Source organism: Monodon monoceros, unplaced genomic scaffold (assembly GCF_005190385.1).
Source record: "Monodon monoceros isolate NGI ecotype Baffin Bay Population unplaced genomic scaffold, NGI_Narwhal_1 Super_Scaffold_4, whole genome shotgun sequence".
NCBI classification, from domain to species: Eukaryota; Metazoa; Chordata; class Mammalia; order Artiodactyla; family Monodontidae; genus Monodon; species Monodon monoceros.
The window spans coordinates 64,904,730-64,927,317 of record NW_021703781.1 but is presented as its reverse complement, the minus strand read 5'-3'; the positions used below and the strand labels follow the sequence as shown (position 1 = coordinate 64,927,317).

Here is a 22,588-nt window from a genome sequence, read left to right as displayed (position 1 = left end):
ATCTTTCTCTTTGCTATCCAAACATCATGGGAGAAAAAGGCAAACATTAATTCTCAGAAAGAGCTGATCTTGGAATTGATCGCACAGCTATTTCTTCTTTCTGGGGGCACCATTCTTCAGTTGACTATGATACTTAAAGGGCCAAAGTTTAAAACTACTCTTCAGCAATAGAGACCATTTGGGCCATACCACCCTGCCATAATCAATGAGTGTTTAAAAATGCTACCCATTTGTTTTTTCAATAGGTTCCAAACAAAAAACGTTCTATCTTGTTTGTGCTGCATGGCTGCATCCAAGCTTTACACAGGATTTGTAGCTAAGCTAGGTAATGGGAGGGTTTTTAATCTTTATCTTTTTTTTTTTTTTTTAGTTCGAGAGTTTTCACTCAAGTAAACAAAAGATGGTCTATTTTTGAAAATTAACAATGCTTAGACTAGACTGAAAGTAGTGATTTCGTATTTTATCGAGTTACCAGCTCCGTTATAGGCGACATGAAAGTGTGCCATGCCACCATGTTGAGTTATGATAATCAACATCTTTTTTGAAACAAAGGTTTTCCCCCAATGCAGAATTTGATACAAGAGGTAATCTGTTCCTTTGTGGGCTGAAAAAATCTGGTTTACGCTGGTTTGAACCAGTGGAATCTCTTGTGGTTAAGCCTTCTGCTGTGACTAAAATCAAAACTGCACGGCAGAGCATGTGAGGGTTCATGCGCGCGCGCCTCTGTATGCGAGGGGCGTCACGTGACTCCCAGAACTACCGAATTTTTTTTTTTACAGCTGATAACGCGACTGCCGTCTCTGTCCGCATACAGATAACGAATAAATGCTGAACTCTATTAAACGCCCTTTACACATTATCGTGGGTCGAACACACAATTTTCTGAACTTATGATGACAGTCTATTTATTCTGCTATAAACCCTCAGCACGTAACGAACAGATTTGTGCCTGGTAATGATCTGCACTGTCAGGGCTATATGAAATGATACCGACCTTCTTTAGATCTTGGGGAATTAAATTGACCGACTTCACCCCCTGGTCTGTAGCTGAAGTTTGACACACTTTATGCACAGCAAGTCCAAATCAGAACTTAAGAGGACCTTGCATTAAAAAATTAAGCAATCATATCTGCTGAATATTGCTTTACCAGAAAAATTTCCACACGTTTAGAAATATCCTACTCTTTATATCTTTTTTTGAACCTTCTATTTAGGATTTACTCAAATTTCATTTGTTCAGATTTATTCATTGATCAATGTAATTTTGCATATGGAAACTGAGACACTATTAGGTTTAAAAATTGGGAACATTTGCCCCATTATCATACTCCACTATGAAGGGGGTTTAATTCTGTAAGATTCTTTTTTTTTTCCTTTTTGAGAACAGTTTTCATGAAACTAAATTGAGTTAACAATTATTTAAGTTTTCACTCTAAATACAGCTTCACTACATTTCAAGAACTCTTTCTAAAAATTAAAATGTCACATGCAATGGAAAATTTGATATGTTAAAAGAATAGAATGATAATGCCTAAGACAATAGTCCTTGGAAAGACCCAACAATACACGAATGTGCAAAGTAGGTAATTTTGTCCCTTCTCTGTAAATCACGGATAAGCTATATTTGATTGCATGCAATGGATATAATAGAAATGAATTTATACAAAGCAGTTAATTTGGAATTAAATAAAAATGTGTACTGTATAAAGGACATTAAAATGCATTTGAAAATTCTCAATTTTTGAAATTTTAACAATTGTAATCATGGCAAACATGTTTACATATTTAAGAGTAAATTAATATACTTTATAGTTAATTGGCAGATCATAATTATGTATATTAACAGCCAGGTTTTAGATGCCTAAAATATGCATTATAAATTGGCAGAATGAGAAATAAGAGCTATGGCATTCACATTTGTCTGAATCCATAAAGAAGTCACTATAGGGAGGATGTGGATATTGCATCAAAAATAACTAAATAGCTAGTACTTCACTTTATCTATTTGCAGCCTTTGCTATTAATTCTTTATCCTTTTCCTTTTCTGACCTATAATTTAAAAAAATTGATATATATCCCAATTTTAGTTAAACAAATCTTGCCATTTTTGTCTCATTCTGTTTACCTCTAAGTTTTCCCTCTATTGTTAAAAGTTTATCATACATATCACATGGCCAAAAAGTTCTGAAAATCAATTTCTCAACAATTAACTTGAAAATAAACTTATCTGTGTGCAGAAAATATATTTTTCTATAATTTACAGGTGATCCTACCCAGAAAAAGCGGTCTTCTCGGCCACCGAGCTACAAAAATTAAAATGAAGAGTCAAATCTTTTCTTCCTTTAAAGAGAATACTTCTGTTTTGATTCCATAGTCTGAATGAATACTGATGCAGAATAAAGAGTTATTCTCAAGTGACCATTCCTGGTTAAGGATATGTTATAGTTTTAGGGATTTTAATTCCTATATTATGATAAAGAGCCTCAAAAATGAAACATAAAGGCTTCATTATGATATGGAAATTTTGCTACATTTGGTAACAAAATATCCAAAAAGTTAAGTGTCGTCTCTTTGAACTTTCGAATCTGATTCAAATTTTAGACTGAAAAGTTCACATAAGTAATAATCTAACAGTTTCACAGTCTCATGACTATAATTCATCATATACTCTATTTATTGAAGTGATAGCTCCTTACAACTAAACTTCAGGCTCTCCAAGCACTTTCAGAATTTGTAAGTTTGATTTACACAAGTCCAGGGGAAATCTCTGAGTAATCACTTTAAAGTGACAGGAATATAATTTGAGAAATTCAGAAAATATGAACTCAATCTATTTTTGTGGAATATTTTTCTTTAGGCGTTAAAAAAAATCATTCTTATATGTATATAAGGCAAATGTTCTAGGCACATAAAATGTCCATTAAGAGAAGGGAACATGCTTCAAAAAAAAAAAAGGATCCCTGTCACAGTACTACAACATCCATTACAATAAAGGAGTCTGAGTTAGAAACACCCCCTTCCTTTCTATTTCCTCTATATTAGGCAGTAGTTTCAAATGACGGAAAGATCTGTAGCTTTTTAAAGAACTGACATGGGGACTATGCATTCCCTTTTTTTCTTTTTGCAAAAAAATATAGTATTTTTGCAGTAAAGACAGAAAATAAAACTATGATTGATTCACTCAAGAGGTATGAGCAACCTAAATCTCACTTAAAATAGGAAGAAAAAATGTTTTGCTCTCATCCTCACATTATTTAATCTATTACATGTAAAACTCTTTTATCACATCACGCTTTTGTGTTTAATGTGCTCCTTTTTTTTTTTTTCCCTTAGCTATTCTCACATTTCAGTAAGGGAAGCTGAAATCCCAAGTCAAATTTTAATATGTTTACATGTCTGAACTCAAGCTGATAACATCCAAATAGTGGAGGAGGTAAGATCTTCCCCAAAACAAACACAATCAGCTCAGCAATTCCTCTCCTTTTTGGGGGGGTGGACAGATGGGGGCCTTAATCACATAAGCAACAACCCTGTATACAATATTAACATTTTAGTGGATAGTAATATAATTTCAGCATATATAAACTTATATTCTACTTGAAATGGTAAATACTATTATGCAGTTTTTATAATGAATATCAATATATTATGTTTTAGTATCTTATTAAAATTTTGGTGTACTCAATGGAAGGTTTATGTTCATTTTTATTTAGAGAGTAGAGACTTTTACTAGACTTGCCAAGGTAACATTAATAAACACGTTCAGGTCTTGTTTCTGAAGTTCCCTATCATTTACTTTCTTTAAAAGTGTCAAAGAGAAACTGGGACTGTTTGAGACATTTTTAAAATCATCTCTACTCTGAGGTTCTTGAGACATTTTTTTAAAGTCATATATATTATCTACATGAATTCACGAAATCTGCAGTATTAATTCAAAGAAAGAAGTGGGACATTAATTAGACTCATGACACTACTGTGTGATCCAGTGAGAACTGACAACCAAGTTGTAAGGCCTCTTTAAGAGGAAATTATATCTTAATTTTTTTGTCTGTGCAGATCTTAAACTGTGAAGACTTTTCCTTTTCTTATTACTACTGCTACCACTATCATCATGGTCATCACCTTCATTATCTGACAGGGGCAGGACCTTTATGTGAGTATCCAAGTTCCACACTGGTGCTTACAATTTGCATTTTGGTGAATGTATTTTTAAGAAGCTACACAATAGGAGACTGAGCTGCCCTGTCGAATTTTGAAAGCTTACTTTCATTTGTTTTGCTGCAAGTGTTGACTTAATTATACTGCATTATTATCAAAGCTGCATTATGTACTTTTTTATTCCTTTTACATGTGTTTGAGGTGAGGACCTTGGCTTTGTCTGCAAACAGCGTGTTTCAAGTTATTCCTTAAGTACTAAATAATAAAGAAAAGAGAAGAAAAGATTTTTTAAAAAGATAGCAGACAGTGATCACAAGGTAAAGGGTTAAATGTAAGATCTCCAAGAAACATTTTGAAGTTGATTAAGACTCCAGCTTTGCATTAAACAGTATCGCTTCCACATGAGTTGCCGCTAATACTGTTACGGAGCAGCTTGAGAGCCCAGTGTGCCAGTGACCTCCTTCACCCTCCAGCCACCCACCGGGCCTTCCTGATTAGCATTCTACCTGGTTCTCTGAGGAATTCCCATCATCCCCTAGGAGCTCATTCCGTACTTCGTCACTGTAGGCAATCCGTGACCTTTTCTATAAAACAAAACAAAAAGGGAGAGAGCAAGATGAACGTTAGAATGTAAAGGCTTCGAAGCATTATTGGTATCAACGCTGATCATCTCAAACCTCGAGAGCCCCCTAATGGAAACCTATTTGCTCAAATGTGCAAACCAAAGTTGTGCAAAGTTCTTGAACTTGAGGAGTTTAATGTAAATTAGAAGTTTTTTCAAATGCCAGTAATGGAAGAAAACTCTGCATTGTGTTAAGTACTCTATTAATATTCACAAACGGATCAGAATTGATATGTTATTCCATGCAGTCATTCAAATCAGACCACAAAGCTAAAGGAAATACAACTATATAGCTGTATATCTGCAACACTCACCAGATTGTAATTAAAACAAGAGTATACGGAGGTCTTTAATAATGTGGCAGGAAATGGACTCTACAATATAGGTTTTTTAAAATCTCTAATTCTAGGATAATATTATATCTCCAACTATACACTGGAATGCCTGGAAAATAGCATATCCTTATTTCTTTCATTATTGTGATGTTACTAACCAGAATTTAAAAGCACGTGCCGTTTCCAAACAATAATTTAAATGTCTCCAAGTCCTCTATAAAAATGGCCTAAGGAAAAGCAGTGGGAGTGTGTGTATGTGTGCATCTGGTAAAACAAATTAAATTTCCCAATCCCAGTAAATAAAGGCAAGTAGGCTATGAGCCAGCTTTTCACAATTCCAATAAATAAAGACAAGCAGGCTATGGATCGATTTTTCACACACTGAAATTTTGTTTTACAAGAAATCTACCTTTACCTGTAAAGTCAGAGGGACATGTCTGCAAGCAACTCATGAATTATCTAAACATGCACACATCTGGAAAAGCTAAAAAGCTCTGAAAATTAGCTGTGAAGCTAGAGTGCCATCCTCAGATCCTACTTCAGCATCACTATTTCAGACCCAAATGCCGATTTACAGATTACTTTGCTGCCTTTTCTGCTTCTGAACTAACTAAGCAAAAACAGTCAATTAAAAAATGGCAGTTGGGAAACAGTAATCTTTTCCCACTGGGGTCTACAGTTTAGCACTTAATATGTCTTACCTGCTCAACTGTGATATGAAAAGTTCTTGGAGTTTAAAAGGACTATCCATAATCCGTGAGCAGAAGTCAACAAGATTTTTAATTAGATTTTTGAACCAGTGAATGAGTAACACTGCTTCGCCACACAGAGATCGTAAATATCTTAAACATAAAATCCTACCGTACTAGAATTTAAAAGGACTTTTGACAAGAAAAACTAACAGACTTTAAATCATTTTAAAGTTGCCTTTCTCAATTGGGGTTCTTTTTCTGAACCACAAAATACAGAAAATGATTTCAGTGACTATTTTCTCAATTCTCCCAAAGATGGGACATGAGAGAGAGTTTAGTTCATTACATAGAATAGAAACTTTAGGGCATTAAGGCTTAACTCTCTGGCAGAATCCAGTTGAAAAGGGCTGAATGGGGTATAAATAAAAATAAATAAACCTAGATATCCTTTTATTTTTTTAGAGAAAAAAAAATCAGTCTCGCGGAATTCTAAAGGTAGCTTTGGTTAAATTGAGACTAGAACTCTGTGGTCCTGACTTACAGCTCAGGACTCATTCTACCGCACAAAATTTCCTCCTCATTTTATTACCCTCTGAATACTCTCAGGAAAAAAAATATAAAAATTGCAAAATGTTACAAAGGAGATGGTGGTATCCCCTCCTACCCTAAGTCTCTACCCCAAGCTCCCCTTCCTTGCTACAAATGTGTATCTCATACTCTGGCAGTAGATAAATGAAATCAACCATGTTGCAGAAAGGACAAAATAGAAAAGTTAGGTCATTAGACTGACGTCAGTAATGACATCTATATCAGATGTCTTAACTATTCAGGAGTGATCCAACTCATTCATTTTTGAATATGGCAGACTTCTTACCACCACAAACAGCGGATATTAGGTTGGCTTCTCTTATTGTATTCACTGAAGCTACTATTAGTTAGCTATTTCTATTGACTTCATATCGTACTGAAAAATGCTAAATTACAAGGACAGTACACTTCATGGCCTTACCACAATATTTCAATCAAGCCAAACCTTTCTTCTGCCCATTTGGAGCTCCTCGCTACGGTAGTTTCAAACTAGCTTCAAACTAGTTTCAAACTAATATTTTACAGCATTAAAGGAAATGAGAACCTTTAAACAGGCTGTGGTATCAGAGCTGCCTTTTTAATTATTCATTTCATCACTATGGGGGACTAAAACATTCCACAGTATGCAAGAATATCATATGGAGATTGGTTTTGTTTTTCCCTTTTTTACCAAAATACCAACAAATTGGCATAGATTGTTTAATTATATTATATTCTTATTTTGATTTGATGTACTTCAAAAGAAGAAGAAAATTATAAACATGTATCCCTAAATATCTAATCTTGTTTCGGTTAGAATCCATTGGTTTTAAAAACCAGCCATTAAGGGTGTACATGCTCAGCAACAGAGAACTAAAGATTTATCCACAGTTGAAGGGTGGTCCCTATAAATGTCATTCTTTACCATTGGGATGGTTAAAACTGCTCATTGGGATGGCTTTCTGGATGTAATCAAGCAAATGATATGCTGAGTTTATAAAATGTTCTCTGATAGGACTGACTTCCCTTAAAATGTTCTTCTGACTGACTGAAAAGACAACTCATTTCAAATATCAGAAATAGTTCCTCATGAAAATGACACAGCTAATGCTGAAAACTGAACTCTTTACACTCAAGTATCACTTTATAAAATTTTTTTTAATTAACACTTTGCTTTACTAAGAATTATATTTAAATGCATGACATTGGTATTTTCTCCTAAATTTTTATGGTTTGAAATTTTAAATAAGCCAATTTTAATCAACTGTAATTTAGCCTGCAGAATCATCACTAAACTAATTGAATACCAAAAAAAGGCCAATTCCTTTGAATGACAAACTGCTTATTTTATGGAATTTTCCTCCAAAATATCAATAAAATATTTTGTGGAATTTTTCTTAAATGTCACTCTACATTGCTAAGTACTATGTCATACTTTAATTTGGCAGACTCAAAGCTAATGAAACTGAAACAGCTACTGTATCTTTATAAACCAACTAAAATATTTTTTGCTTTATTATCAACTGTATAAAATCTGTACTTTAGTCAAATGCAAGCATGAGAATTTGAGCTGGAAATGTCACACAGTCAGCTACAGTTTGAAGGAACCCAATTCATAATGCATTTTATAAATAGTTAATGACTTCTATACATAAGCTAACCAGGCAAATCAAGAAATTGTCAACATTTTTAGTCTTAGTTGTCAGTTACTACTGTCTACTGGTGCTTTATATGTGGCTTCTGGAGAAGACAGAAGCTCTCTGCAGTTTGTAATCTACTGCAATTTCAGGTCTGTACCATAAGGATGGAAAAGCTTCAACTGACAATATCTGCCACACACACACACACACACACACACACACACACACACAGTTAAATACAAGGACATTTCTCACTTTTAGTTGTGTGTTTTTGTAAAGTTTATTCCTTCTAACTTATATGCTTAGGTGGACTAGACACAGTTGGACAGAGAAATCTACAGGCCATATATGAACCATAAAAAAAATGACAAATTAACAACTGATTGTTATCCCTAAGACATGGTGCACAAAATTTCAATGGTTATTTTAAACTGACAACAAAAGTGAGTCTTTGGTTATGAAAGCAAGAATTTCAGACTCCCAGCAGTTTTTACTTGATGAACAGAACGTCTGCATACTGATTGGCTGATTCTCTTAAAGCCAAGTTCAAACAGATACACTTGCTCAGTTCTCTCTGGAAATTTGGCTTGAAACAATCTATCTACTTGACCTTAACATTTCCCAACTGAACTGAATGTGTTCCTGGACAGGCACTGCTAAACTAGAAACAAAATGAATTAACTTAGTTTAAACTAATTAAGAACTGTGATCTGTGTACCATCTCCTGTAAGATTCTACATGTGAAACAGGGTATACGTAACCAGAATGAGGATTCTAGCACCCACCACTAGCATAAGCATAACAATGAAGTTGGTTTATTACTAGAGCATATATGAGAATTTAATTTCCATGGCGTGCACATGGCAAAGCAATTGCTTAAATTGCCTCACCTGGGAATTTAATACAATGTTATCATCAGACCAGCCACACTGTAAATAGATTTATAATGCTTTCCATGTGCTGCACTCTGTTGCATATGAACTAAGTAATGATCTGGTATTACAATAAAATCAGCTAGTTCCCACACCTGGCAGACAGGATATTTCACTAAATTAATACCCATACAGCTACATCACAAGGCATGGGAGAGGAAACAATCTCTAAGGCATTCGATTTGAGTTTTACATGGGAGGCAAACACTCCAGGGTTATGAAGAATGTTACTATGTTGAATGGGCCGCTTAAGACAAAATCTGTATTACAGAATTAAGATTTTCTCATTCCCATTCAATTTTGGCCTGATTTTCTTCATTCAGTACTTTAATTACTAATCAGCAATCGGCAACATTCACAAACACTAAGAAAGCCCTTTATTCTAATCGATGGGCTGCAGACAGCCAAATAATTGATACAAAGTGCAGTATGGTTTTGGTAAGTAATGAAAGAACAGCTTGTCCTACTTCCTAATCAAATTGGTCTATAGAAGAAATGGTTAATAGATTTCTCCATAGGTCTAAAACAAATCAGCCTGGCCAGACTTTTCCATTGCTTCTACCATGTCTTTCAGTCTCCATATATTTAATAATGCCCCAGGTTACCAGGTGATACACCTATTAAAAACTGTTACGCTTTCATAGCCAAAGAATTTAACTACTCTAAAGAATTTAACTGCTCCTGTTATAATACACACTTTGGGATAGCTACAGAATACCGTGAAATTATATTTATTAGCTAGCCATATAATTGCTGGTACTCATTTCTTACCTAACTTTATCTGGTTCTAATTAAAAAATATCATACTTCCATAATACCCAGATGGCATTTTCTAAAAAGCATCTATCTTTGGAACAAGGCATTCCATTTTTAACCCTACTTCTATTTCTTTGCTGGTGATTTCGGCTTTTCATCCTTACTCTACCTCTGACCCAGGACTTAAAAAGGCTCATCAATCCAGGACAGGAAACTTAAATTTTGGAGAAAAAAATAAAATGGAATTTATAAAATTTTGTTTATGACCATGTTCTCTGTGCTGTACTAATTTCTAGCAAATAGCAATTTAAGATTAAAACATACCATACTACATGATATAGGTAAAGGTAAAGTAAACTGTTAGGTAAATGTTTGATCCTTGGAAAGTTGTTAGGATGACAAAGCACAGGGCACTGAGTGAAAAGAACAGAAGTAACTTTTCAGTATGTGATCTTTGGTCAAAATTAAGTTTTCTGAACATCAGTTCCCTCAATCTCTAAAAAAGTGGTGACAATATTTATTTCCCAGGGCTTTTGTGAGGATTTAAATATTATAAACAAGTGGAAGTCTATCATAATACCTTGGATGTGATAACCCTGCAAAGGATGTTCAACTAAATATTACTTGATAATATTGGAAAGGATGCAATGAAACCAGTACACATACATGACTGAGAGTATAAATTAGTGCATCTTTCATTGAAAATGATTTGCCAATATATACCAAAAGTTGCTTTCAAAAATTCCATTATTTCATCCAGTAATTCTACTACTACATTGTTTTGCCCAATTTCCTATTTTATGGTTCCACAATTTTTGGATGACTTTCAATGATAAAAAACTTTCCTGCATTTCTTTAATGCTATCAGAGAAAGGAACTTCCAATCTGTTTTTTCTAAGTAGTCATTCCACTAAACATGGCTTGCTCTTGCTCAAGGGACTGTTTAGAGTTAAAGGTCAAACTCATTCACTAGAAAGTGCACATGCCACATGTCACCAATACTGTAGCGTTAATAAAGGGAAAGCACACTTTCTATCTATCATAAACTCATGGCCAGTGGACCATATGCAAGCCACCAGAGAGAAAATACTAACATGCCCTGATGCTAGGCTACCAGCAGTTGGAAAAGCAGGTTACCGTGCGAACACTAAAATAACCCATTGCTCTTGAGTATGTAATACTAGAAATTTTTTTCAAAAAAGTACAATTACAAATGTCTTTCTATTATAATCATTCTTATTTACTATTTTTGCTTGTACTTTCAAAACATTTTATGTGTTTGAAATGGATATTATGTTTTGGCTATAAATAATAAGATAAATCATACCACATTTTCTCCTAATTATTTTTTTTAAATTTAGCTTTAATATCACATGTGAATTTTTATTTCCATATGATGAGGTTATATCTGTAGATATACACATATAGACTCACACAAACCCATATGCAATCCATATGGAATGACTCTATTTATGTTTCACAATGCTAGAATACACTTTTATTTATACTAGGAACTCTGACCACATTGCCACTACATCATTTAATGATTTGCAAAACAGACAGCCCAGAAATGATGTAACTGCACTTCTTCGTTTCCTCCTCCAGCATTTCTAAACTTACGCCTGAAATTTAAGTTTAACATTAGTGTTTCAAAATGCAACTTGAGTTAGTTAGAATCATGGCCCCACTTGCTTGCATATGTTTGTAGTTTACAACTTTGACACTGCTATTGAACATAGTGTGTCTGTGTCTTATATCATGTTAGTTTGTCAATCAATAATTAAGTTACTTCATTCAGAAAATCAGCTCATGATAGAATGCCCAGATGTTGTTGTCAACATCTGGAACAGTGTAAGTATGCAGTAGAGGAAGTCTAATTCTTTACAGTCTTTCTGAATATAAAATAACTCCACATACTGTACTTGAAATAATCAAAATGTTCATTATTTTGTTTGATAATGATATGTAAATACCCTATACATTCCCATTGGAAAATGATACTCTGATAAATGAATGCTATATAACAGATGCTTTATTTATATTTTTAAAAGAATTACTGAAATAAAGTATGTAGATTTATATAATTAATTTGTATCTAGGTTTCCCTATGTAATCTGCCTAGCATTAGGAAGGAAAAGCGATTCATTCATTGAAAATCCATCCACAGTCGTAGTTTCAAGTGGTCCAGACATCCAAGAACAAATGATCTTGAGGATTCTATGTAACTGTCACTGAGGTTATGACATAAATGACAGAATCTGATAGTTGACAGTGACAGCCAGCATCATCTAAACCATCCTGCAAACGTAGAGATGTGAGGTTCCAAGTCAGATGGGCGATCTACCCAAGGCCACACACCTGGGAAAGACCTGGCAGAAGAAGGACAGAATCCGTTTCCCAATGCCAGTGCTCTTTTCACTTTACCAGACCACCAAGACAGGCTGGGGGTGTCTTATCACCCATTCCCCAGGGTAAGGTTGGCTGTACCATTCACCTAGTTCTATGAATGTATCATCAGCTATAAAGTTGATTAGTCTGTAGATTTTGTTTCTTGTCACACTCCTCCAAAACAAACAAACAAACCTTTACTTATACTTTGTTGTTAACATCTGGAATATTGACAACAATAAATTTGTAAGTCCAAGGGTGATACATGCTTAAGGTAGAATGTTTTATTTGACAGAAAAAAGTGTCTGATCTCAGTTGGTCAGTCACAACCACACCTATGGGTGTAACTGAGATATGTTTCAAGATGAATCTTCAAAGGCTACAACATAAAGCAAAAATCATTTACCCTCATGGCAGGAGAGGAGCCACACCAGTTATTAAGATGTGCTAAGAATTATCTGCTTACCCGTGAGATCCGGTGACTCCCGATTTATCTACTCTAAAATTCTAGCTTGGAACCAGCCATCTCATAAGCAAACAATTTTTACAGTATTTTTTTTCTTGGTACTTACTTTTGGGCCCATGCTGTGAGAGATTCTTCATTAAAGAATATGCTGTGTTACCTTGAGTTTACAGTGCTCATAATTCAGAGGTGTACAATATACCTTTTAATGCTTTATGAATACAGCCAATATAACTGTGATGCTTAGCCAATAAAACAAAACTCTTTTAGCCCAAATCCTCTACGGAAATATTTTGAAGATTACTTCTATACCTGGGTGGCCCAAAACTATAAAATACGATTAAGTAAATATAAATATTCATACCTGATTCATAAACATGTTGTGAATCTAAAACAGTCTCCATTTTCAGTTGAACAGAATAAAATCCTGCCTACTGAGGGGCTTTGCTTCATCAAGTAAATGTTCTTTCTCTTCTATCTTCAATGTGTCACTCTCTACTGGTTCTTCCCTTTAAGAATACAAACATTTTTAAGTGTACCCCAACTTTCAATATTTTAAAAGGTTATTTTACCCTATACTACACTCCCCAGCTAATGCCCAACTGCTCTTTATTCTTCCTTTCCTAGCCAAGCTTCTCGAAAGAGTATACTACAAGCACTAACTACACCTATTCATGTCCCAGCAGCTTATCAACTTCCAACAAACTGGATGTTTTCCTACCACGCCACAGGACTCCCCAGGAACACCAATGACTTCCTAGCTGACAAAATCATTTTAAAATAACTTCTTTAGAATAGTTATAGATTTCTAGAAAAGTTACAAAGATAATACAGAGAGTTCCCATATAACCTACACCTAGTTTCCCTTATTACTATTTTTTGATGTTAATATTATTCTTTTTTTTATTGGAGTATAGTTGTTTTACAATATTGTATTAGTTTATACTATACAGCAAAGTGAATCAGCTATACGTATACATGTATCTCCTCTTTTTTGGATTTCCTTCTCATTTAGGTCACCACAGAGCACTGAGTAGAGTTCCCTGTGCTATACAGTAGGTCCTCATTAGTTACCTGTTTTATACATGGTATCAATAGTGTATATATGTCAATCCCAATCTCCCAATTCATCCTACCCCCCCTTCCCCATTGGTATCCACACGTTTTTCTCTACGTCTGTGTCTCTTATGATTAACGTCTTACATTACTGTGGTACATTTGCCATAACGAAGGAATCAATTGTTCATTATTACACATTATTATAAACTGAGGTCCATACTTTTTTCAGATTTCCTTAGTACCTCATGTTCTTTTTCTGTTCCAGGACACCATCCAATACCCCACATTACATTTAGGTGTCATGTCTCCTTAGGCTCCTCTTAGCTGTGACAATTTCTCAGGCTTTCCTAGTTTTTGATGACCTTGACACTTTTGAGGAGTACTCGTGTTTTGTAGAATGTCCCTCAATTGGGATTAGTCTGAGGTTTTCCTCATGACTAGACGGGGGTTATAAGTTCTGGGGAGGAAGACCACAGGGGCAAAGTGCTATTTTCGTCAACATCATATCAAAGGTACAGACTATCAACATGATTTATCACTGTTGATGTTGACCTTGATCACCTGGCTGAGGAGATGTTTATCAGCTTTCTCCATTGTAAAGCTACTCTTTTCCTCCTCCTTGTACTGTATGCACTGTGAACAGCCCCCATTTAAGGACTGGGGAGTTATGCTCCACCTCCTTGAGGAAGGAGCATCTACATCAATTATTTGGCATGGGAGATCTGTCTATTCAATCATTAGTCGGTATCAGTACGAACTCACAGATATTTATTTTATACTTTGGCTTATAAGCCAATACTACTTCATTAATTTTGTTGCACAAATTGTACCAACTTTGGCTCCAATGGCCACTTTTCAGTCCTTGTTTCATTAGACCTCTCAATAGCATCTGACATTGTTGCCCACTTTCTCCTTAGCAGTTACACCACAACCCTCCCTTGAAATTCCTCCTATCCTTCTGGTCTCTCCTTCTCAGCCTCCTTCATCATAACTGCTCTCTCTGTATGCCCTGGGTCTCCATCCTTAGCCCTATTCTCACTCATCTGTTTGATCTCATCTATACCTGTTGTTCTAACCACCACCTAGAGGCTGGCGAAGACATGTTTTTTGCATAAATCTAATTCGTACTCGGTGCCTTAGATAATCAAAAGGCATCTCAGACTTAACACAGACAAAGTGGGGCATTTTCTTTCTCCTGTATGCTGCTCTTCCTCCTGTTTTCCCTAATTTGAGGTATGGTGTTACCATGTACATAGTCAACGCAGATAAAATTCTAAAAATATTCCTACTCTCTCCATTACTCTCCAAATCCAATCACCAAGCCCTACGGATTAAACCCTTATTTTTCAGAATATCTACAACTGGGGCCCTTAGCCATATTTCCAGGATGTCTGTAGTCCCAATTCTTTCCCCATAACTGTTGTTACCACATATTTCATCATTCTTTTTATATATGAATTATATTTGACAGATACTTGTATGGAAAGACTGACATGTTTTTAGGCAGAGGTAAGCCAACAGGTACAAATTCTCAGCGCCTCATCTTGGGGAGTAAAGGAGACCTTTTCAACCTTATCTGTAGCAGAATATCAAAGCTATAAAAGAATCACTGTCTAAAGATATAGCTTATTTCAGAGTAGGCATGTTAAAATAGAAAGCAAATTCATTTGACAAAAGCCAATACATTATGGGAAAATGCTAAGCAGCAGACCTCTCTCTAACTTCGTAAGTCAAGACCACATTTCTCTTTAATTTCAAATGTAGGCATATGTCATATCAGCTACTGTACTGTTCTCGTAAGTCAGATATTTCCAATTTCATGATGTAGAAGCTAAAAGACCACCCTTTCAAATGAGATGATGTGCATGCACATTTCTGATCTGTGGACATGAGGAATATGGATTATTTCTGTTAATCTGCATGAAGAAGCTCTGCTACAAGCCTGGCATTCAGTTTGCTTTTATGTCTGAGACCCCAAATTGTACCGTTAGGCAACAGAGGGCACTTATCTAGATTGAACTGTCATACAAATAGATTTTTGTCAGCCATTCAATTTGTATTGGGGAACATGCCAACAAAAACAAAACCCAGCAATTTAAAACAACAAACCTATCCTCTACTGATAGGAACAAATTGCTTTATTTCAAATGAATAAGAATTACTATAGATCGCACATCCTGTGTGTGGGTGCTAAGAAAGAAAAATATGTTTGGAACTAATTCTGTCTAGTTTTTCTGGCAGTGGTCTAGCATGAAGTAAGCACGAAATATGCTTAATACTAATAAACACACAAGAAAAAAAATGCTAACAGACAGGAATTACATGTTATCAGAGGAGAACGAGGCTTTCTAAGAAAATTCCAAGTCAAAATTCATCAGCTACATGAAAAAGTTAATATTGTGTTGCATTTTGAGTTTATTCTCTGACCTATAGTCCTTTGGGGAATGCAGGTGATGCCTCTGCCCACAACATAGTCAATCTGAGAAGTAAACCCATCATTCTCCCTGAGCCTAAATAATCAATCCGAGACGTAAAACCACCATTCTCCCTGAGCCTAAACTGATTCCGGCTCTGTGTCTTCAACACTCACAAAGAATAATTGAAAACCTTAGAGAACTGACCTCATCACAGTTACACCCAATCTCTTCCATATCTCAGACTATTTGGAAAAATAGTCAGAGGGTCTATTATAAGTTGGTGTTAATCTTAGACATTAAAGATGTTGATAAATTACATCAGTAAAGACAAAGTAATAAAATTTTCACAACTTAAAAATTACATCAATTTGCCCATCAGTATATAAAATAGTTTAATCCCCTCCCCTATTATTTTTGTTTGAGTTGAATCCCGTTCCCTTTTCTATAAGCTGCATCTTCATTATGGAACTTCTGGAGCTACTCTTTCAGTGAAACCCACTCTTAGACTTGTAGGATCAGACACTGCTGTGAAGGATATAAGCAAACATGCAAATTCAACCCTGGGAATCCACATCGAGCTGACACAGAAAATAAACAAACTTACAGATCAAAAACTTCAACTGAACCAATGTAATTTTACTAAATAGAAATCTAATTAGTTCAATTACTTAAATGCAAGCATTTACATTAGAAAATGGGTTCTCTTCAATCAGAATTATGTAACAAGAATTGAGCACTGTACAAAATTCTGTAATATGTCACATGACATAGCTATAACTTTTTATGTTGTAGCAACAGGTACTTATGTCAAGACTTTAGATTTTATTAGAGGACAATCTAAAAAAATAGTAGAGTCCAGATATGACATGAAAAGGACCTCATGAATGGTAGTTAAAATAGATAACAGGACAAAAGCAAGGTAAAATATAATGCTCCAAGTGGCCTCTACATTTTGGTAAATGATAGAACTATCTGAGAAAAATTATTTTTACTTTGAAGAAAGTTATAAAATTACATTAATTTAAAAACATGAACAGATGCATGATGTATGCAACTTAATTTCAAACATACGTAGAGTTGAAAAGATCAATAGAGAAAGCATACAAAAATGATAAAGCAAACAGTACAAAATGTTAATAGGCAAATCTAGGTAAAGGGTATATGTATGTTCTTTGTGCTATCCTTTAAACTTTTCTGAAAGTTTGAAATTAGTTCCAAATAAAAAGTTTAAAGTGATTAAAAAGTATGAAAAGGTTAGTGGGATAAGGAGATAGAGGCTCTTGCTAAGCTAATTTTCTACAACTAGCTAATGTCTGAGATTAGCTAATGTCCAGAATAAATCCTTGATTAGATAGATAACAGCTCATGTTAAACTAAAGTATGAGACCATTACTCCTTTCAAATTCAGACTATTTAAACTGTTAATTTTTATTATATACAATGGTGTTTGTTCTCTTTTAGCTTTTTTCAGTAACAATGCAGGATTACATTTGTTAGTTTTAAATTAGCAACGTAATTTTCTTTTGTAGTTCAGCTAGTAGAATGGACTCTAAATCATATCTGGTCAGAGAAGCTCAAAGTTATCAGTTCATAATGACAGAATATTATCTACCATTTAAAATAGTTTGGAGGGGGCTTCCCTGGTGGCGCAGTGGTTGGAAGTCCGCCTGCCGATGCAGGGGACCCGGCTTCGTGCCCCGGTCCGGGAGGATCCCACGTGCCATGGAGCGGCTGGGCCCGTGAGCCATGGCCGCTGCGCCTGCGCGTCCGGAGCCTGTGCTCCGCAACGGCAGAGGCCACAACAGCGAGAGGCCCACGTACCACAAAAAAAAAAAAAAAAAAAAAAAAAAAAAAAAGTTTGCGGTAATGTACAGTTCTTTTTTCCCTTCATTTCATTCTGAATAAAAGTGTTGAGGACAATAATTCTAAATCAGATTGCTTAACAAATAAATGATTTATTATTTTACAAAAATGCCTAGAGGATCCTAGTACAAATTTCACCGGAGTGTTCTGCACTAACTAAAGATCTTTTAGCGTGCTCTTAGGTCATGCTCTAATGTTCTTGAAGAGAACACACACTCTCACATAGTTAGACATGGGCCCACTAAACTTTGACTTGATTTGGCAATCAAGGTATGGCTGATCTGTCTAATTTTGACTGTGATAGCCCTGGACTGGGACTGAATGTAATTCCATTCTCTGAAAAGAACACAGCCAATTCTGGCGCTCTATAAATATGCAATAATGATAGGACCTTAGGGCTAGAAGGGACCTTGAGAGGTCCTCTAGTGTGCCTTGCTCCCTGACGTCATGGCACACTGAATGTACCTGATAAAGACCTTGGGAAGGAGATTCCTTAACCTTCACAAAGGAGGTTTACCAACAGTCACCGATTACTGTCAGGAATTGTTTCCCTAAATTAAACTTAAATCTATGGTCCTGCAGTCACACATACAGTAGAGCCCAGCCACAGCTGCTGACCACACTTGGTGTAACACTTCTTCATAGACTTGAAGACACTTAACAACTCCACAACTCTCCATGCAGGGAAAATGATCCCAGGACCTTACTTCATCTGTCTAATTTTCTAATCCTTTAATCATCTGAGGGACCCACCTCTGAATTACCTTTAGGCATGGTAACCCCAACAATACTCAGAGATGGACATTAGTGGATTCTTCCAGATTCTACCATGAACTAAAAGTGTGCCCCATCTTACCATCTGTAAAGCTGAGGAGGCCACGCATTTTTCTGTTCTTTCTGATTTCTGCTCTGAATATATTTAACATTAAATTATATATACGCACTAATTTTTATTTGAGTTTTAGGGCAAGTTACTATTACTTGCCCTAAATTTAAATTTGTTTTCTTGTCCTTTGAAAAAACAATATGATAAATTAAACAGATCTCCAATTTGGGCAACCAACGAGCCTGGATTCAACTCCCAGGTTCATCCTTTTCTAGTTATGATTAATAAGCAAGTTTTTGAGCCCCTGTGTAGTAGCCAAGGTAAAGTTTATAAAACAACCAATACAGTGCTTAATACATACTGGGAATTAAAGAATAATAACTGCTCTAATCATAATAATAATTATTATTGAGAATGCCAGCAAGTCTACTCTTCTAGCATATAAAACTCTGGGTTTGCCCACCTCAGCTCTTTATTCTAAGATGGCCTCACACAACTTTGCCCAACATGGCCACTTCAGTTCTGCTCCCAATTATTTATCACCCAAACTTCTGACTATAAAGATCAGATTGCCATTCCATTCCAGTTCCTCCTTGCCTTTGGGACTCAATTTTGCCTTCCATTTTTGGTCTTTTTTCTTTTGACTCTTTTAATTTATATCTGACCTTGATTTTCTCTGCTTTGACCCTCAACGTTTTCTGAGGATTTAGGCTCCCATTCACCCATTTGCTCTCTCTAGAAGAACAAATACTTATATATGTGATCCCAGAGAAAATACTTGTAGATGTCATCCCAAACTCTGAAAAGAATTCAGACAGTAGTATAACATAGAACCTTCAAAGATAATGTGCTTCATTATCAGCACTTTATTTAACAGTATGAGTTAAACTATGATTCAAATCCTAGTTTTGCTATTTATTACCTATGTGACTGAAGAGAGGGTGTCTAACCTTTCTGAGTCTCAGTCGCATATCTGCATAAAAGAAATGAAAACCACTTTGTTGGAATGATTAAATGGGACTTGCAAGAAGAACACAGCTGCATAAGTTAACAGGTTCCCTCTAAGTCATCACTTTTCCCTCTCCTTCGCCTCTGGGTTTGGGTAGGTGGGTGAATAACAAGAACAAATATACTCGGAATTCTCCTTTCTTGGCAAAACTAGAAAACAGATATTATTCATAGATCCCAAGTTATGTGGAGAGGTGTCCCAAAGCAGATGAGATCATGCAGAGCCAGATGACAAGATGCCTGAAGGATGGTAAGAGGACACAACCATAGCTGAGCTAAAAAAGCACCAACTAAAATACACTTCCTAAAGATGAGGGACTCATTCTGAAGCACAAAATCTATATGCTTCGTTTGAAACAATGGCTGTGGGAAGGTGTAAGCAGGCTGCTGGCAGAAGCACTCTGGGACACAGTTTGTTGAGAGAAGCAGAGTTACATAAAGAATAACACAGGACTTCTGCTTCCCAAAGAATGTAGAAAAACACAAGAAGCCATTGCTTTCACCTTAACAAACAAAACAAGCTGGAGAAGCTACAAAAATCACAATTTTTAGAAACCTATCAGAGAGCTGATGATACAAAGACACCTAACTGAAATACAGTCCAAAAAACCATAAGCCTTTTATAACAGAGAAGAAACCCATGGCTGTTCTCATTCTTGGCAGAGTAGAGGAAGCCTCCACAGATATGGGTAGGAAGAAACCAGTCACACTTCTAACTAACTATTAAAGGTTGCATCAGGGCTGGCATAACAGGTTAGGATTTCAAGGAACCTGAGCCACAGAGTGAGGTATAGGGTCTACCAAGTAATGCTTTCCCATGGGTCATTACTGAGTGCTCAGGGCATGGGAGGATTTCTGACAGAGATGCTCCCCTGGGTTGCACAAGACCTCCCTCAATCCTAAAACAGCTGGCCCTCTGAAGGTGGGGTGCAAGGCAGCAGAGCTAAGAAAAGTCCATGCTAAGCACTCTGGCTACAGTAGGCTAGGGAATGGGCAAAGGAACTGATGGAAACCTATCTGAGGCATTCTAAAATTCCAGCCACCAAAAGTTGAAGTAGGGGAGAAGAACAGGAGAACTGAGAGAAACCCTCTGAGGCATTCTGGATCTTCAAACAGTATAAGGCAACTGCCCTTCTAAGGCTTGATTTATGCAGCAGGGCAGAGAGGAATCTGCCAAGATACTGAAAGCCAGGGAGCAAGACTGGCTAGCAAAGAGAATTCCCCAGAGACTCATAAAGGTAGCAGTGGGGCTGTAAAAGTGAGAGAGGGATCTCCCATAAATCAAAAAGACGGTGGCCCAGCTGAAAAGCAGAAAGAAGTCTTTGGAAACTCACCAGTGCTCAGAGCTCAAGTCCTGCTCACAAGGAAAATCCTAACTTCAGCCTCAAAACATGTGAATTAAGCTGAAGCTAAAAAAAATTAAAATAAATAAAGCCCCCACACAGCCCAACTAAAGGTCAAGTTGACTTAGCCATAGAAGCCTGAAATAAAAGGGAGGGTTTTGGGGTGGGGGTAAGGGGGGGAATGTTTGGATAAAATTTTACTTACTTGACTCTCCTTTATACAAAATATCCAGCATAGAATCAAAAATTACAAGACACATGAAGAATCAAGAAAATATGACCTAAAAGGGGAAATCGACAGTAACACATTCATAGTAGGGGACTTTAACACCCCACTTTCACCAATGGACAAATCATCCAAAATGAAAATAAATAAGGAAACACAAGCTTTAAATGATACATTAAACAAGATGGACTTAATTGATATTTATAGGACATTCCATCCAAAAACAACAGAATACATTTTTCTCAAGTGCTCATGGAACATTCTCCAGGATAGATCATATCTTGGGTCACAAATCAAGCCTTGGTAAATTTAAGAAAATTGAAATCGTATCAAGTATCTTTTCCGACCACAACGCTATGAGACTAGATATCAATTACAGGAAAAGAGCTGTAAAAAATACAAACACATGGAGGCTAAACAATACACTACTTAATAACGAAGCGATCACTGAAGAAATCAAAGAGGAAATAAAAAAATACCTAGAAACAAATGACAATGGAGACACTACGACCCAAAATCTATGGGATGCAGCAAAAGCAGTTCTAAGAGGGAAGTTTACAGCAATACAATCCTACCTTACGAAACAGGAAACATCTCGAATAAACAACCTAACCTTGCACCTAAAGCAATTAGAGAAAGAAGAACAAAAAAACCCCAAAGTTAGCAGAAGGAAAGAAATCATAAAAATCAGATCAGAAATAAATGAAAAAGAAATGAAGGAAATGATAGCAAAGATCAATAAAACTAAAAGCTGGTTCTTTGAGAAGATAAACAAAATTGATAAACCATTAGCCAGACTCATCAAGAAAAAAAGGGAGAAGACTCAAATCAATAGAATTAGAAATGAAAAAGGAGAAGTAACAACTGATACTGCAGAAATACAAAAGATCATGAGAGATTACGACAAGCAACTCTATGCCAATAAAATGGACAACCTGGAAGAAATGGACAAATTCTTAGAAATGCACAACCTGCCAAGACTGAATCAGGAAGAAATAGAAAATATGAACAGACCAATCACAAGCAGTGAAATTGAAACTGTGATTAAAAATCTTCCAACAAACAAAAGCCCAGGACCAGATGGCTTCACAGGCGAATTCTATCAAACATTTAGAGAAGAGCTAACACCTATCCTTCTCAAACTCTTCCAAAATATAGCAGAGGGAGGAACACTCCCAAACTCATTGTACGAGGCCACCATCACCCTGATACCGAAACCAGACAAGGATGTCACAAAGAAAGAAAACTACAGGCCAATATCACTGATGAACATAGATGCAAAAATCCTCAACA

General features: G+C 35.9%; 1 protein-coding gene across 7 annotated transcripts in view; it reads right to left on the bottom strand.

The window, feature by feature from the left end:
* VTI1A (vesicle transport through interaction with t-SNAREs 1A) overlaps positions 1-22,588 on the bottom strand; it is a 357,353-nt gene that overhangs the window by 283,433 nt on the left and 51,332 nt on the right. For all 7 annotated transcript variants that reach the window (XR_003790572.1, XM_029201291.1, XM_029201292.1 and 4 more), the window contains exon 4: positions 4,665-4,742. Coding sequence is in view for 6 of the 7 variants with exons in the window: in XM_029201291.1 (XP_029057124.1) it covers positions 4,665-4,742 (78 nt within the window). In the remaining variant the exon portion in view is untranslated. The remainder of the gene's footprint in view (positions 1-4,664; positions 4,743-22,588) is intronic.